Source organism: Puma concolor, chromosome F2 (assembly GCF_028749965.1).
Source record: "Puma concolor isolate L17-30 chromosome F2, mPumCon1.1.hap2, whole genome shotgun sequence".
In the NCBI taxonomy this organism is placed as follows: Eukaryota; Metazoa; Chordata; class Mammalia; order Carnivora; family Felidae; genus Puma; species Puma concolor.
The window spans coordinates 4,802,461-4,821,032 of record NC_141684.1 but is presented as its reverse complement, the minus strand read 5'-3'; the positions used below and the strand labels follow the sequence as shown (position 1 = coordinate 4,821,032).

At 47.6% G+C, this 18,572-nt stretch overlaps 1 protein-coding gene across 3 annotated transcripts in view; it reads right to left on the bottom strand.

Moving 5' to 3' along the window:
* Window positions 1–18,572, bottom strand: part of COL22A1 (collagen type XXII alpha 1 chain) — a 260,760-nt gene that overhangs the window by 40,961 nt on the left and 201,227 nt on the right. For all 3 annotated transcript variants that reach the window (XM_086695892.1, XM_086695894.1, XM_086695893.1), the window contains exons 45-49: window positions 16,482–16,595; window positions 16,058–16,111; window positions 8,204–8,257; window positions 6,308–6,361; window positions 1,990–2,043 (exon numbers count right to left, since the gene is read on the bottom strand). In XM_086695892.1, the coding sequence (XP_086552018.1) occupies window positions 1,990–2,043; window positions 6,308–6,361; window positions 8,204–8,257; window positions 16,058–16,111; window positions 16,482–16,595 (330 nt within the window). The remainder of the gene's footprint in view (window positions 1–1,989; window positions 2,044–6,307; window positions 6,362–8,203; window positions 8,258–16,057; window positions 16,112–16,481; window positions 16,596–18,572) is intronic.

Genomic DNA, 18,572 nt, shown 5'->3' with positions numbered 1-18,572 from the left:
AAGTCGGACACTTAACTGACTGAGCCACCCAGGTGCCCCAGGAGAGAATCTTAAGAAGGCTCCACGCTCAGCATGGAGCCCGACGCGGGGCTCGAATTTGTGAACTGCAAGATCATGACCTGAGCCAAAGTCAAACAGTTAACCCACTGAGCCACCCAGGCACCCTGGAAATTACATAATTATTCATTAGGTAACCCAACTAAATGTAGGTGGAAAAAGAAAAAGAATGATCTTTAAGTTAAGACTTTATTTTACAAAGATGACTCACTATCTAGATGGCTGTAACGAGATAGCTATAAAAGATTAGGAAAAAAAATACCCTAACGATCTAGGATTCTGCATTCAAATTGCTTCACAGGTGGTGTTACATTCTCAAACCACTTTTTCAAGAAGCAGCAAACAGTAAGTGGGTAGATGTTCTTTTTACAAGAATAACGACAAGAGACTCCACTAGGGGACCCAAAATCGAAGTAAGGCCTTCCTTCTATGTCAAAAAGATTGGCAAATGGTTTATGTGTTTCATTTCAAAATATAATGGAAATATTTTCAATTTGTATCTTTTTTTATTATGTCCCATTTAGCTTTTTAAATTTCTTTTTTTTTTTTTAACCTACCAATACTCATTGTTTATGCTAAGAAAACTCGGAGCATACTCTGGTTTGATGTATACAGTGAAATATCGGGACCCCAGGCAGCTTCAAGCACAGCCATCGCTTGCCACAGGGTCCCACGGCAGAATCGATGTCTCACTCAATACAGTTTAGCTCCAAGGTATGTGAGATTCACATCTGGGCTGTATCTTCCTCTCCTGGGGCAAACGGTCTGTGTTTGTGGGGGAGATCTTTTGGTGTCCGAGAATCGGTGCAAAGCTGCCTGCGGTAGGTTTTATATTCCCTTCCGCCCGGGACTTCTAAGGGGGCAGCTTCAAGAGGACTGGCCGGATGGTGAACAAAAGCTGATCCATGCGGCTGTTAGTTTTGGATCCCAACACCCCCGCAGCCCCCAGCCCGGCCATCCCCCACAGCGGGTCAGAGTCGAATGGCAGAAGGACACTGAATCAGGAGTTTCCAAAGTGACTTAACTCCCAACTTGGACATTAATTACCTGTGTGTCCTTGGACTAGTAACCCAAACCCACTGGGCTTTGCCCTCCTCCTCCCAGCAGGAGGTTAGGACGAGCTGTCCTAACTGATCCCTCAAGAGCTCCTGGCATCAGAGCCCAGAGATGCCAGGGGAGGGCTGACCTGCCTGCGAGCCAGCTCGGAACGCCAGGCAGAGTCCTGTGTGACTCCCCTCTCTGACTTCTCGCTCCTCTTTGGGGCGGTTGGATAACAGGAGCTACTCCTGTCCAACGTGCCTCTTGAAATATACCGTAGCCTCAGGGCGGGTTGGCTCAAGCCTTTCCCCGCCCCAGTGCCTGTTCAGAAGAGAACCACACCCACAGGGCCTGTGTGAGCTGGTTGTAAACCAGACTCTGGAATCCCGGGTTGCCAGGCCATTCATCCAAACTTATTTTATTTTATTTTATTTTACTTTTTTATTTTATTTCACTTTAATTTTATTATTCTATTTCTTAAATTTTTTTTTAACGTTTTTCTACTTATTTTTGAGAACAGAGCATGAACAGGGGAAGGGGCAGAGAGAGAGGGAGACACAGAATCCGAAGTAGGCTCCAGGCTCTGAGCTGTCAGCACAGAGTCCGACGCGGGGCTTGCATCCATGAACCTCAAGATCCTGACCTGAGCTGAAGTTGGACGCTTAGCCAACTGAACCACCCAAGTGCTCCAAAACGTTTATGTCAGAGGCAAGAAACCACGGTCCCAATGGGAAGCAAACAACTCCCCTCCCCCATGGTTTCATTGCAAGACTGTGAATACTTAGGATGAGGAGCCACGGAGGCAGAGGGAGGACCAGGACCAGGCCTGTGAACACCTGGGTTCTGGGAAGCCCAAACAGACTCAGGGCAGGTCCAGTCTGCTAAGGAACTTACCGGCGGCCCTTGGATCCCTGGAGGTCCAGCGGCCCCAGCAACGCCATCCGCTCCCTAAGGACGACAGAGCAGGGAGTCAGTTTGCTGTGAGGATCTCAACAGAGATGGTTAGCGCCTCTTTGTGCACGAAGCAGTGCACAGAGGGTGCGTCCTGAGCCCCTCCCCGGCTGCCAGAACCACAGGTGCTCCTGGGAGCCCCCCCTCCCTCAACACGCTGGTCTGGTCTCTGGGAACACAAAGATGTCAGGGGAACAGCAGCCGTGGGGCAGGAAGGACCAGAGTAGTCGCCAGCCAGCCGGCCTGCCCGGCAACAGCAAACTGTCTCACTTCAGAGTGGACGCCTCCGGCTGACATCAGGGGACATTTGGGGACAGAAGGCAAGAAGGAACAAGTGGATTTATCTTCGAGGCTAATAAGGAGGGTGTTTTTGGTTGTGCCAACCCAGGGATGAGAAGTGCATGGAACCATGAAAGAGGAGTTCTATGCACGTAAGTGAGTGCAGCAGGGTGAGTCCGCTCAGCTCCCTGCCCTGCTGCTCCCCCTGCGTGAAATCCAGTCCCCCAAGGCTCAGAGCGCACAGCCTGCCCTTGTCCTCATCCCGGCTCAGTGAGAAATTATCCACCTCCCAAATCCAAACTCCAAAGCGCCTGCCTCTCCTAACACCTTCATTTTCCTCCATAGCCTTTATCGCCATCTGCCACCCTAGTGTTTGTTGATGATTTCCTTTACTGGGAACTAAAACATTGCCTCGGAGATAGTGGGCACTCAATATTTCTTGAATGAATGAATGAATGAATGAAAGCTGGGCTGGCTGGCAGATGAGACATAGATTCTTTTTTTTTTTTTTAATTTTTATTTATTTATTTTGAGAGAGAGAACTCGCAGGGGAGAGGGACAGAGCGGGAGAGAGAGAGAATCCCAAGCAGGCCCCATGCTCAGTGTGCAGCCCAACATGGGGAGTGATCCCATGACCCTGGGATCATGACCTGAGCTGAAACCAAGAGTTGGAAGCTCAACCAACTGAGCCCCCCAGATGCTCCAAGGGGACAGATTGTTTAGACTAACGAATACACTGCTTCTTTCTAGCTTTGGTCAAGGGGTATACGATTCCCATCTTCAGCTTCCTTGTCAGTGAAAGGGTAGAAGTGATATTATTGTCCGGGCTGTGAGGAGGGGAGCAGGAAATGAGGCAGTGCTTGCAGTGTGCTTAGCACGGAATAGAAGGTATCAGTTGGGGTGCACCCTCTCAGAGCCAGTGTCCCTGGGTCCATGTCCTGGCTCTCCACGTTACTCCACTCCTCTGTGCCTATCAGTTCCTCTGTAAACTGGAGAAAAAGAGCTCCTATTTCAGCTGAGTTGTTGAGAGAATTGAGAAAGTTAATACATATAAGGAGTTAGTCAGCATCGGCACGTACAAAGGGCTCTCCATAAAGGGCTCTCCGTTATCATAAGCACAGATGACAGTGGTGCGTCTACTGGCCAGCCCACGACCAGGAACATGGCGGATACTAACTAAATATGGGAGGACAAACACACAAGCTCTTGCAGTCTTACTGATACCTTTCCAGCGATCTTTAGTGTTTTTTTTTTTTTTCACATAAACTTGTAGGAAGCCCATATCATACCAAGTCCTGGCCAAGTTCTAGGGCTACAGAATCAGCTACATGGTGGACCTCAAGGAAGTCTGGTACAGCTGCAGAAGATAGGTGTTGTTTCCCATGTCAGACAAATTCCCGGGGACAAGACGCAGTCAGATTTTTCCCCACCTCTTCTGCCAGGTAAGGACCCAGTAAATGTTCACGAAATAAAGGGATATTGATAATATTGGAACAAAGAGCCTAAGGTTCATGGTTCTCTGGCTGGGACGCTACAGGGAAATGACACGTCTAGTCGAAACCTAATAGAACAGTGGAGTTTCTACTACAAATCAGGATTCTTCCGTATCATTTTGCCAAAAACTTCCAGCATCCTCTACTCTGGAACCTAGCTAAGTTGGAATTAAGTTCCATATGGCAGTTGGGGTTAAGGGTTTCATCTGAAAGTAGGATGCCAACTGAGCACCAGGAAATAAACTCTAAGGAGCCTTGTCTGTTTGGTTTCCACATCCCTGGTTCCAGGGTCTAACATATAAGCACTCGAAGAAACAATACAATGACCAGGAGGGTATCCTGCTCTCGAGTTGCTACAGAATGACTGGCCACTGACCCCAAATGGGCAGCTCACCAGGATCCACTCCCAAAGGTGATTAACAGTCCAGGGCACAGCACAAAGTAGATGCAGGAAACATCCACTGAGTGAACTGAAGAACACATCGGTCAGTCAGAGGCAGACCAGCTGCAGTCTGATTGTGACTGTCTCTGAACGTTTTTTTAAATGTTTCTTTTTGAGAAACAGAGCGTGAGTGGGAGTGGGGCAGAGAGAGAGGGAGACACAGAATCCAAAGCAGGCTACAGGCTCTGAGACATCAGCACAGAGCCTGATGCAGGGCTTGAACCCACAAACCGTGAGATCATGACCTGACCTAAAGTCAGATGCTTAGCTGACTCAGCCACCCTCTGAAGGTGGCTGTTTCTGAATCTCAGATGCATCATCTTGCATGAGAATGATAAGCCAGGAGCCCTTTCCTAGAGTTGTCAAAGAACAATTTCCAATGAGAGGAGCACATGGTTTCATTTGCAAGGGGGGTTGGGGGGGGGGGGAGACGTGTTATAGGCTTTGAATGACCAGGGTGGGGTGGGAGTGGGGCTTTCCCTCATCACTTACTCTGGGGCCCTCTCAGCTATTAGGTTACACAGGGAAGGTACAGCCTTTATGATATGGGAAGTGTAATATAAAATTATTTCCTTCTCAAATGTCCCTCCTCAATTCAATGCCAATGTCTCTCCCCGTTACCTATGACATTGCTACCTTGATCATTTTTAATTCTTGTGCCTGACTGTCAGATGTCACAAAATCTAATAACATATTCAAATACGATGCAAAGGGATCTCTTTTTTAAAAAAAAAATTTTTTTTTTTACATTTATTTATTTTTGAGAAACAGTGAGACAAAGCGTGAACGGGGGAGGGGCAGAGAGAGAGAGGGAGACACAGAATCAGAAGCAGCCTCCAGGCTCTGAGCAAGCGGTCAGCACAGAGCCCGACGCGGGGCTCGAACCCACAGACTGTGAGATCGTGACCTGAGCCGAAGTCGGAGGCTCAACGGTCTGAGCCACCCAGGTGCCCCACAAAGGGATCTCTTAAGTGAAATTATTCATCTGAAGAAAATGCAGAATTTTGTGAACTTCAATGATAGTAAACTCAGAGATCCCCTGCAAGGTCATTCACCTGCTCATTGCAGAGAGGCAGCGGTGAGGCATTAAGTCTGAGAAACTGAAAAGGACGGTAACGGCACCTACCCTGGGCAGGGGGCAGGTGGGAAGTAAGCCGAGTATCAGAGATTTAAGGTAGGCTCTCTAGTAAACTGGGAAAGCTTGAATACTTTTGTAGCTAATTTACTTTCTATGAGTTTGCTGGAAAAGTTGATTCTGAAGTGAAAGATGTGGTTTCATGCTCTCATATGATTTTATTGAAAAAAATGCATTTAAAACAACCTAATTTGGGTCGCCTGGGTGTCTCAGTCGGTTAAGTGTCTGACTTCGGCTCAGGTCATGATTTCACAGCCCATGGCTTTAAGCCCCATGTTGGGCTCTGTGCTGACAGCTCAGAGCCTGGAGCCTGCTTCAGATTCTGTGTCTCCCTCTCTCTGCCCCTCCTCTGCTCACATTCTATCTCTGTCTCTGTCTCTCTCTCAAAAATGAATAAACATTAAAAAAATTTTTTTAAAGAAAATGGTCGTACTGAATAATACTAATTATTAGTTGTTATTATTATTGACTCCAGTAAACCCAGGAAAATCTGTGCTTATACAGACACTGTGATTCCCAGAGTCTCTTGCCGTGGGACAGGTTCCTATGGAACAGGGGAATCTGTTTCTATATCTTTTACTTAAGATCCTAACTTTGCAGTGATCTCAGGCCCCCCTTGCCCAAGTTAGATACAGATTAAGAATTAACCAAGCCTGCCCATCCCTGCCAACACCCTCCTGGCCCTTACAAGCACCCTAGCCTCACTGCCCATTGGTGCCACTCATATCACTTGGTCCTCAACCCCAGATGCCTCAGGGACCCACGCTCTCCGGTCAGCCTGAGACACCATTCAGGTTTCAGCCTAGTCCTCAAAGTAAGAGCAATGTCCAATGTGACCCCATCTCCAGGGAGTATGGAAATGCGTTCAAATGTCAAAGCCAAAAGAGGAGGGGATTCAAAATCATCACTTACCCGTGGCCCAGGGTTCCCGGGGGGTCCCATGAAACCAGGAACTCCAGGATGACCCTAGGGAAACCCAAGAGGCAGTTCTTAACAACGACTCCTAAGAAGCTCTTCACTCTGGCAGCCACCAAACATCAGATGACAATCCAGACTCTAGCTTCTCACTCCGATAACAATTTTAGATAAAGACGCTGGCAACAAAAATACCTTATTTTTTTTTTTTAATATATTCTTGGTATTTCCAGAGGTTGAGGAAGTATCTAACAATATTTACAAAACCAAACCTACCCTGAAAGCGGACCTGCTTCACAATAATGTGAAGGAAGACGGTGTGGCTGAAGGCACAGGTGAAAACAGAAGCGGCCATAATGGCTACAACATCCTGTGGCTGGGTGGTACGTCTAAGGGTGGGGGTCTTCTTACTATGGTTTCTAACTTTTGTGTAGGCTCGAGACACCCCATGATAACAATCTGAAAGCAAATAAATGCACATGCACACGCAACATATGCTCCCAAATGGAAACTGTTCCGGTTTCTGAATTATGGCATCTACACTATAATAACGTGGCAGTTACTTTAGGAAAGGGATTCACATCTCCGGGCAGAGAGGAGTCCATGTGTGTTAAAGCAGGAGCTAAGCAAGCTAGAGCGTATTGCGTGTAACATTTAGTTTTAGTAAGACAACGTTTTATAGGATCAAATAAACCGCAAACCACCATGGAAGAGACTTCCCTGCCCTCCACCTCTATCTCCTGCTGCTGGAAAACACAAGCTGTAACAGTCAGGATAGAATGTACTATATTTGAGGAAAAAAAAAAGTTAGAGAGGGAGAGAGCCAAACCATAAGAGACTCTTAAAAACTGAGAATAAACGGAGGGTTGATGGGGAGTGGGAGGGAGAGGAGGGTGGGTGATGGGCATTGAGGAGGGCAGCTGTTGGAAGGAGCACTGGCTGTTGTATGGAAACCAATTTGACAATAGATTTCATATTAAAAAAAAGAAAATTCACTATGGCAAGAATAATCTGGACACATTTTGTTTTTCCAAATACAGACGGAATTTTAGCTAAGTACGTCATTCAGACCTTGAGCATAGCTAGCTCTTACCTCACTGCCTCTGGAGTACCTGCTCACCTGCCTCACCTTCTCACTGAACAGAAAGCCCCGTGAGGTCAGGGATTTGTCCTTACGCACCATGCATCTCAGAGCCTGGGGCTGTGTCCGGCATGCAGCCGGTTGACAAGGAGGACCGATGGAGAGATGCACAGAGGGGTGATGGGGGGAGCACAGGTGCAAAAGAGGAAAAGGAAAAGGGAAGGGTGACAGAAGCAAAGCAGGAGAAGGTAGCCAGTTTAAATGGCAGAAAGGCTGCTGGAGGCTGGGGAGCTGGGACTGCAGAACCGGTGACCCTGGATAAAAGAAGACGGGACTGCCATGTTTGAATCCGCAGAAAGAGGGGTTTCTGTCGTCACGGGTGCTACCTTACAATGCACTCGAACACGTGGCCCAGCAGGGCTGGCTGGGCACTGAGTGCAGAGGGGCATCATGGAGGATTTCAACTAGCACCGTGAGTTACACAAGAGGCCCCTGAGGAATGATGGGGGTGGGAGGAAAGAAGGGGGCATGTTGTAATGGGTGACTACCATTTCAGTAAACAAAAAGCTCTAAAGGTCAGAGAGTCCAGCAAAACCAAACGAAACCAGAAAAGGCAGTCTCCTCAGATAACTGGGGAAGGGGAATATCACCATGAACCAGAGGAATCAATTTGGAAACCATGAAAATGTGGTTTAAAAAAATCCTGCTGCAGGCAAGGAAGATCCAAGCAGTGATGTCAGAAATGGCAGAATGAAATTTATCTAGGAAGAACAGTGATACCTCTCCAGGTTCATTATAAAGTAAGTTCTTACCTGGTCACCTTTCTGTCCAGCTTCACCAGCTGCACCACGCTCTCCTTTACTTCCCTTGGGAGAAAAAGAAAAGAAAGAAAATTACAGGAAATTCTACTAGAACTACATTGCAAAAGAAAAAAGCTCGCATGCCTTCGTTCACCCATTCATTCATTCATTCGTTCATGTACTCTTTCTTCATCAACTCTTACTAAATCTGAGCCTAAGGCCAGGCAGGGTGTCCACAGGGAGAAGTTAAGGGAGTCTGGTTGAGGAACCGATGGTGGAATGCCTTAATGGGGTTGTGGGGTGCTGGTGGGGGTTACTGAGAGCCCTGTATGTTTACCCCTTGAACCTGGATGGAGGTGCAGGCACCGGAAACCATTAGAAGGAGCCGTGACTGTCCTCGGTTTCCAGAGGGCTCCCTGACCACAGTGTGGGGTGGGTTGGAAGGGCCAGCATGAAGAGAGGAGGGGAGGTCAGGAGGAAACTGGGGTGTGAGGATGTGGGAGGGGAGGGAGCAGAATCAGCAGGGTCTGGGGGCCCTGCAGAGCAGGTGTAGGGTGGGGAGGAGGGGGAGCTGAGAAGGTGGACAGGGCAGCAGTGTCCACAGTCTGGGGGAGATGGCTGTGCCCATATGTTCCCTCCTTGCTCCTTCCCTTGCTACCTGTGCGACCTGGAGTGGGTCACTTCAACCCCAAACTGTAGGATGTCTTTTTTCTCTATAAAATAGAGAAAATAGTGATTGCCTACCCCGTGAAATGTTGGGATAATAAAATCAGACGCCTGGAAAGTACAGCATAGAGCTCAGAACACAGCAAGATCTCAATAAATATTAGTTATAATTAGTATTTTGGATTATTTTATACTTGAACTCTGGCTTTGTCATTAGTAAGTCTGTCATTAGGCAACCTGCTTCAATTGTCTGTCTCCTTATTCCTAAAATAATATTAATACAACCCCTTTGTCATGGGGTTGTTGTGAGCATTAAGTGACCTAAAATCTACACAGTGCATGAGCTAGTGATAAATTCATTGTTAGCTGTCATCTTTCCCGTCATCATCAGCATCAGCATCACCAGTATCACCATCACCACCATGGTCACTGTCACCAGCACCATCATTATCATTATCCTCACCATCATTATTGTCACTGTCACCATCACCATCATCACCACCACTGTCATCGTCACTGTGGTCAAGACACTCACAATATGCAACCCACCAAAAATATTTTTCATAGACTAACCTTGGAAGTAACACTCAAAAGTTCTAATCTCTCTTAACTGTCACATATTTTGGCTTTGCTTTTAATGTGGTAACAAATGTATTTCGGAAAAACGTCGTTAAACAAAAACATGTCAGTTCCGTTAAAAGAAGGCATTATGCAGTAAAATAAGTCTTTCACAGTAAGTCAGTCTTGGCTCTGTTTCCAGGCCTGTCACATCTTGTTTGTGCATCCTTGAGCAGATCATATCCCCTCTTTGCTCTGGGTTTGCACATCCAGTAAATAAAGGATGGGGGGGCAGATCAATCTAGGGGAGCCCTTCCAAGTCCAGAGTCCCCCAGTTCACCATGGGTCCAGCCGTGTGGACACACCGTGTCCCACATCAGCAGTTCACCGATGGCTGTAACTACCTTGTAATGCTCCCTGGCCGCCTGCCTGAGGTGCGTTGGGAGCCTAAGGTGAACTAATGCCTGTAGAACGTCAAAGGCCAGTGTGCAGGAGAGAAGAAAAGAGGTTCAAAGGGGAAGAGCATTTGTTCCGTCATTTTTACATGTCATTATTTCTACTGCTTTTAAGTCTATAAAGCCAGCACACTGTCTGCAGGCCGTATTATAACCTCAATGAAAAGAAGTGATGGAATAGCACACAGCTTCTCTGACATTCAGGACAACTGCCTTAAAAGTAAATGGTTCCTTTTCAAATCCCAGTCCTCAGTCTGGGCTTAGGGTGGTTTCAACCTTCAAGTCCCAGCAGTGAAAATGTCAGCAGCTCAAGGATCTCCACAGTTGTCCTTGTCTCCTTCTCCGCTGCAGCTAAGGATCAAAGCATACACAGCCACCCCCACCCCTGACTCACTTCCTTCCAGAAGAGAGGACTGACATTTACCGAGCCTCTACCCGCACCCCCCTCCCCCTACACCCCCCCCACCCCGCCCGGCATGCTGCCGGGCCCTTCCCACATGAGATCCCATTTTGTGTATTTTTGGTTGGTTTGTTTGTTTATATCCTGAGCTGATGCAAAAAATATTCAACGTGTCTGTGTTATCTAATTTATGTATTTATTTTTTTAAGTTTCTTAATTTATTTTAAGACAGAGACAGCATGAGCTGGGGAGGGGCTGAGGGAGAGGGAGAGAAAATCCCAAGCAGGCTCCGCACTGTCAGGGCAGAGCCCAGTGCAGGGCTTGAATTCATGAACCGTGAGAGCCAAAACCAAGAGTAGGACGCTCAACCTGAGCCACCCAGGCTAAGCCACCCAGGCACCCCTGTGTTATGTAACGTGGTCAGTAAGACTACTCTAGGAGGTGGGGGTTATTACCAGAGTGTATAGATTAAAAAAAAATCTGAAGACCAGAGAGGTTAAGTCATTCACCTGAGGTCACACAGCTAATGAAAGGCAAGATTGGGACTCTAATGCAGATCTGTCTGTATTCAAACTGTCTCTCCCCGCCCAAGTTACTTTTCTGGCTATTTTCCTGGGCATGACACCTTGTCCCACGGGTTTTCTAATGTCAAGAACATAGCATCTATAGTCTAGAAGTCTGACTCACCATGCTCCAGGAACCTTTCTAAGCACTGGAGATACAGCAACCAATAAAACAACAACACAGTCCCTGCCCACCTGGACTTTATATTCTAGGGAGATTGCTAGTTCGTTACTAGCTCAGTTCTCTTAGATGATCTTTATTCAGAGTCATTGTAAGGGCTTAAATCTCCCCATGAACAGAAGGGAAGAGATTCTCTCCCCAAACCTTTTTCTTAGAGCATTTACTTCAGAAAACTTGTCACTGTGGGGTTCTTTCTCTTTGAAATGTATGTAAATCCTTTTAACAGCTAAATAAGTCCTGCCAGATCTAGGATTCAGAAATGTCTCTCTCAAGGACCTGGCAACCGTCCCTTTGAAATGTAATCAATCATCCAGAAAGAGAGCACTCCCCCCCCTTGGTCTCTGTCTCCAAGCCTCTGTGGGGAAGGGAGCCCAACTGAAAAGCCAGGCACCTTGCTCCAAGTTGCAGAACACTTCCCGTCATTAAGATGGACAGCCTGTTTTTCCTTTCTTTAAAGCTGACTAACACAGACGATCACCGAATTGCCAGGAAAATTTAGGATGAACGTACGTGACACCTGGTGCTATGAAGTCCTCTTACTTGAGGCCCAGTTATTGTTGGTCTTGAGGACTTGCACACAGCAGGTGCAGCTGCCTGGCTGCAGGACAGAGGGAGATTTCTGCCTGACGTGCTTCACCCTCTGCAGCCATGTTTACTCAATAAGAGGACTGTTTTCCTTCTCTTCCACCTTCGTGGAGAGGTTTTCTGGACTGGGAGGAGATTCTGTTTCGGTTTTAATTACATTTCTTCCACGTCACCATGTGCTAAGCACACGATGTCACAACTACTTAGAGGGTATGTTCCTACCAGGGGCTGCTCTAAGGATGTGGGTTTCTGTGAATCCACCAAAAAGGCAGTTCTCTCAAGGGGTTTACAGACTGTTGAGGGCAGGGCCTAAACTTTCTCAAATTAACGAAGTCTCTGCTACTAGCAGGATAAGGCCTGTCCTTGGATTTCCATGGGCTATCTCACTGCCTAGAAAACCTGTCCCCCAGGATGCCTGGCACATCCCTGCCTCACTTTCCGATGCAACTAAAATCACCTCTTCCAGGTGGCCTTCCTAAGTAACACTTTGCCCAATGGCATTATTTTCCTTCAAGCCATTTACTCTTCTACTGACCCTTTGCTACAGTTGTTATTCATTCAAACAGAGAAACCACTAGGAGGACCACTTACAGTTAGATGTACCCAGCACTTCCTTGTACCCAGCTGGTACCACGCCTGATGCCCTGTAAATGCCTCCCTGTTTAATCCTCAACATCCTCTTTGTGAAATAGGCCATATGGTTCTTCTTTTAGAGACGACAGACCCTCGATTCAGAAAAGTCAAATAAATTGCCACTATCCCCAGACCCCATCCCTGAAAGTCAATGTTTTGTGCAGTATGAAAGCTCTAGAATGAAGCTGTAATTGATCATGACAGTGACCTCCCCAGGCCCAGCCAGCAGTCAGAGCCGCTGCAAATCTGCAAGATAAATCTTAGGGAAGCTGATTTCCCAGATGCAGGATTGCAAATGCAAACAAACAAACAAATGCCCTTGGTGATGCACATGACCAGTGAACACAGGGACGTCTGGCTACGAAAGAACGAGAAAATATTTGTAAGTGCTCAGCCACTGGTAGCATTTTCAGTGTACAAATTCATCTTCATGTCTGCAGGTCAAGCTGAGATCTTGTTTGATAAGCGAGAGAAAATGAAACAGTCCTCCCGTCTGTTTTCTGGAGAGTGGAGTGGGATGAATAATGAGCATGGAGTGGCTTGGGTTTGAAGAGAAGAATCAAGGCAAGCCTGTGAGTCCTCAGATGAGCTATTTAACTCCTCTGTGACTCACTTCCCCAACAGTAGGTGGTGGTAAGGAGAAGCCTCCGCCCCACCAGGAGCTGTCCTTGGTGCTGGAGTTGGTCCTACTATTACTAGGGTTAAACCCCTAGGAGATACTAACGGGGGTAGGAGGGCCTTGTGGGGAGCTGTCCTTGGTGCTGGAGTTGGTCCTAATATTACTAGGGTTAAACCCCTAGGGGATACTAACAGGGGGTAGGAGGTCTTCGAGTCCTGCCAGCAGGGATTCCCCTCTGCAGTATCACTTAGTAGTTTGGTAGTACTGGCATTTAAATCTTGCTAAGCCTCTGCTTCCTCATCTGTAAAATGGGACAATATGTGTACCTCCTAGCATGATGCTGACCGTTTCAAGAGATGATATTGTAAAGCAGGTAACCTGAACATACTGCGTATGCTGCCCACTGTAACTGCCTGGGAGCTCATTATGTAGGGTGGACCCTAACACCTGCCAACTTCTCAAGGTCATGATGGACTCCCAAGTGGAGACAGCTAGAACCCTGTCTTTCAGCTGCAGCACTAATTTCTGTTCTTTTTCTGGGTGGAAGCATTCTTTGGCTTTCTCTGAATATGTAAAGGAACAAACCCTCTCTAGAAGCGAATTATCAAGGAACAAAGGCAGAGCCATTGTCCCAAGACACCAGCACTTCAAGTGGGATTGGGCCGATAAAGAAAACAATCCCTACTTAGTGGAGGGAACTCCTTATCTGTTTAATTGATTTGCTTTTGTTTCTCTGCATAAAAAGCCATTCCTCAGCAGAGGCTAAACCCAGCAGCCTGTGAGTTGACAGCAAAGGTTACTTAAGGATCAGCTGAAACTAGCCTGCAGAATCCTCCAGGCAAGGAGCTTAGCCCCAGCTGATGACCCCAGAAAGGGGGAGTAATTCAGGGTAAATAGCACAGGTGATGCTACTCTTTACGGGTGTCTCTCAACTAACACTGCCCAGGAAAAAATCTCTTATTCCATCTACACTGAAACCTGATAGCTGTAGTTCCTAAAGCAAGAGCCCTGGGTATGTCAAAACCCTGTAAGACTTCACAAAGTCTATGGATCACAAACACTCTATGTCTTAGCCTGCCAGGCAGGCCTGGGAAATCTGGATGTTTGCCATCCCGATGCCCAACTGTTCCAGGGAGCGCCCTGCTGTTACCCCGCAGTGTTGGCTTCCTTGCCTTCTAATATAATAATAAGAGGTCCAACTCCATTTTCAGGGTTGACCCTGGAGCAAGGCAAGTGAGCACTTGCCCTGGGTGTAACATGTAAGGAACTCTGGAAAGCTCAGTATCCAAAATTAATAATAGTCCAATGCTGTGTTCTTCAAAGTCAAAATCAGTGCCAAATAATCCGAGATGAACAAACTATACAAATGTAAATAAATGGGGCTCCCACAGGGCTGGGATTAGGGGTTTAAGGAAGGTGAATGGTTCAAGTGTAGGGTTAGGTCCCATCTTTATTGAAAATTTTGGGGTGCCCAGGTGGCTCCGTCAGTGAAAAGTCTGACTCTTTATTTCATCTCAGGTCATGATCGCACAGTTCATGAGATCAAGCCCCGCATCAGGCTCTGTGCTGACAGCAAGGAGCCTGCTTGGGATTCTCTCTTTCCCTCTCTCTCTGCCCTTCCCCCACTCATTCTCTCTCTCTCTCTCTCTCTCTCTCTCTCTCTCTCAACTTAAAAAAAACTTTAAAAATAAAATAGTGACATTTTGTTCCTTGTGAATCAACTGTACTAATTCTAAACTTTTTAAAATATTGCACTAAAGTCCTATTTATCTTGGTTACTGAGGTTTTGGGCTTCCCTTACATCTTACGTCCAGGTCCTCACCCCAGTCCCGGCCCTGTCACTGCTGTGACCCCACGGGCTAAAAAAGCAGGAGAAGCAGGTTGGTGCTGGGCCTGGATAGTGCCAGGTCTGGTGGAGGCACCCTCAGCAGTTCTCAGGGCCACAGGCCTGGAAGGTGACTGCTTTTGTACCTCTCAGTTTGTCAGCAGGAAAGGGAAGGGCAAAAGTAAGAAGCTAGCCCAAGGTCATTGCTGAGTGGGAATGCCAACTCCAGAGATCTGGCTCCTGAGCTCGCTCTCTCCTACTGACAATTTTCTGCTGAATTTCATGTCAGACAAGCCATGCCATGTCCCAGCCAGGCCACAGGAAGAGACACAGTGACACATTTGCTCCTGAATGTCGGGGTAGGGTAGCGTGCATAGCTTGCAAAAGCACAGGGTCCCCAAGGTAGTGATTACGGACAGCCCCCAGGGGCACTGATGGTGGGGGAAGGTGACTGAGGGTGGAGGGTCAGCTCTCTTGCCCTCCTGGCCCCACGTCTGCACTCACACAGTCTCTCGCGCTTAGAGCTATGTACCATCACCACAAGGAGTTCAAATACACAGCCCAGACACCTGTTTTCGGCTGCCAGAGCCTCCACTCCTGTTCTATGGCCGAGATCACAGCTCCTTCTTCCCGGGCTGGTCTTCCTGGCTTTATGAAAGCACAGAGCTTCCCTGCCCATTTTAGATGGGCACCTCGTCATTCCTGTGAGTGGTAGTAACACTCACCCACACTGGCACAGCACTTGCCTAATGAGGTTATTTACTGAGTGACTAGTTCTTTTTGTGCATTACATTGTCCAATTCTAACACATCTCTGAAGTTGCTTTTGTTTTTTGTTTTTGTTTTAAATAGGCTTCACACCCAGCACAGAGCCCAACATGGGGCTCGAACCCACGACCCTGAGATCAAAACCTGAGCTGAGATCAAGAGTTCGACACTTAACCAACCACGCCATCCAGGTGCCCCCTGACGCTGCTTTTATTCTTTCTATTATTGGGTGGTGAAATTAAGGTCCAGAGGGTCAAAGATTTTGCCTGAGACCACACAGCTCTGACTCGACCCAGGGCTGGTATTCAAATTCAGAGCCCTCTGACCCCAAAGCTCCTGTCTTAACCAGTGAGGACTCCCCATTCCAACCCCCTAGCTCACTTCATTATTCAACCACTGAGGCATTTGTAGATGAGCAACCTGAGACTCAGGAAGTTCAAGTGCCCCTTCCCAAGGTCACTGAGAGAGTCGGAGCCATGGTTAGACCCTGAATGTGGGTGTCATTGTTTTGAAACCATTATTCCTTCACACTGGACATTACTCTTCCTCAAACTTGGATTAACCAGTGACATGAGCAGAAAGGATGCACTCAGTGTCAATGAGGGCTCACTGACCTGTGGTCCAGCGATTCCTGGAGGCCCTGGGAGGCCCCTGGGCCCAGCATCTCCCTGTAGCAGGAATAGGAAAAAAAAAAACAGTAAGAATCAGTGTCTGGAGCTTATACCCAGAGTCACCAGCAAGCTGCTGCCCTGACACACCTATTCACTGATTTCCCGCTGAATTTTCCGTCTCCTGCCTCCATCCAGCATGTCTGAGCAAAGGGTGTGGGCAGGTGGCAGTACTGAGTGTGACCATGCATTCATGGGCATAGCCCACGTCTAATGGGGTGGCCAGTCCCCAAGATGACCCCCTGCCTCCCATATTCACACCCTTGAGTAGGCTCCCCCCACATCTGTACCAGAGAGGCAGGGCTGTGATCTCCAAAGATGATACATTTCATCGCGGTGACAAGGACAAAGTTTCCCCCTTTCTCCTTACCTTTTTCCCTTCTGTGCCTTCTCTCCCTGGCTTTCCCTGGAGACCTTTGTCCCCTTTAAAACCTGGCAGACCAGGAAGGCCCGGGGGGCCTGGAGGGCAGTCATTGCACACATCCTGCAGACAGTAAGTAATAGTTACTGGTAGAGCAAAAGGAGACACGTGCAAGTGACATAAAAGCAAACGGGTGGATCGAGTCATTACCCAGAGCATTTGTGTCTAACTTTGCATTTTTCTCTCAATCTTAAATTAGATTTTAGTACTGATACATCTGGATTATTCCCTCCCTTCTCTCTACTTCTAGCCAGCCAGACTGCTCGAAGTAGAGCCCACAACAATGATGTCAAAAGCGCACCACTCCCTGTGAGCATTTAATAACATTACAGATTTGATGCAAACATTTAGTATTCTTACAAAATAACATGACCCGTCTCTGAAGCTGGCGACAGAACCAAGCTGGAAGCCAAGTTCTCTGTCTTGTGCGTTTGCCTAAGTGGTTTGTACACAAAGCAGTCGAACAAAGGAAGCAATGGGCACACACCCAATGTGACCACACACACCTGGCATTGTTCTTTGTCCAAAGCAAGCATTTCATAAACGGTCCTAGGAATTGACCTTTGCTCTACTGCTTTGAGGCAGGTGAGTGATGTCCCTGGCATGATTCTGAAGTCCTCTGAGCCCAGGGAACATGATTTCTAATTTGTCTGTGTCATCCCAAGACCTTGCAGTTTGGAGTGCAGTGTGCAGCAAATAAAACTCACTGGCTTGACCACACTGTAGCCTGTGTCCTATCCCAGAGTCCTGCTAGTTTCTCTGCAATCCTCCCTCCCCTCGTGTGACAAAGATTGGATGAGATCATACAAAGGAGGCACTTAGATTAATGTGAGATCATTCCCAGTGCATTTAGGTAGTAGCCTCAATTCATGCCTGCACTCAGTGACTCCCTCAGTGCAAAACTACTTGCAAAGCATCCAGTTGGGCTCCACACCTTTCTGCTTTGAGACCCGGTGAGTACGTATCTTGAAGAGTTCATGCTTACATGGCGTCCATTGGCACAAAACAAATGCACCAACCACAGCCTTCTGATTGCTCCACCAGAGGCGTGTGCACAGGCCCGTGGCAGCTGCACGTGTGCATACTAAAGGTGACAGTGTGGGTAACTGAGCATTCTTCTTGGTCTCTAACTAGGATGGTCTCTGACTCACAAAAGCAACTCTGAATGGCTTACTTTCCTTTCATTTGCTTCACTGCTACTCAACCTTTTAAACAAATGTTTACTTTGAGAGAGACAGAGAGAGAGAACGTAAGTGGGGTAGGGGCAGAGAGAGAGAGACAGACGGAGAATCCCAAGCAGGTTCCATGCTCAGTGTAGAGCCCGACGCAGGGCTTAATCCCAGGAACCACATGATCATGACCTGAACCAGTTATCAAGAGTCAGATGCTTAACCGACTGAGCCACCCAGGCGCCCCTCGTATGTAACCTTTGAAGAGTATTTAGAAATCTCCTGCACCAAGAAGCCTTCCTGATTGCTTCAGATGGGGGACTGCTTCTGACTCTTGTTCCCACAGCCCCAGGAACTCCTGCTATTGAAGTGCTTGCCTCGCTGCTGACGTGGTCCGTGTACAGGTCCGTCCCTTCCCCGCCATGCAAAAAGAAGGCGTGGGCTCTCAGAGACAGAGATAGAGTTGCTTTATCTTTACATGTCCAATTCAGAGCAAAGAGCCTCCTGCCCATCACGAGTTCAATAAGTAAATGAACTAACCAACCCAACTGCCCTACTGACCCTCTGACCTTTTGACGTCCTGTGCCATCTTCTTTTAGCAGGTGGTCTGAGTTGCTGGTTGAATGTTTTCTAGAGGCTGGGGAGTGCCAAATGTTGGGGTGTACGGAGTGAAGGTGAAAGACACAAATCAAAGTATACTGGTTTTGGCTGGTGTGTTTTGTTTGGAAGAATAGCAGATTTGGGAGGAAATCCCCTATTCCTAGACCTTGTCTTGTGGTTCTTTCAAACGAGGTATCTCTATGAAATTCTGCAGCGATGGGTGTATGCTCTGTGGGAATGGGGCTAACCTGGGGGCACCAGAGATTCTGGC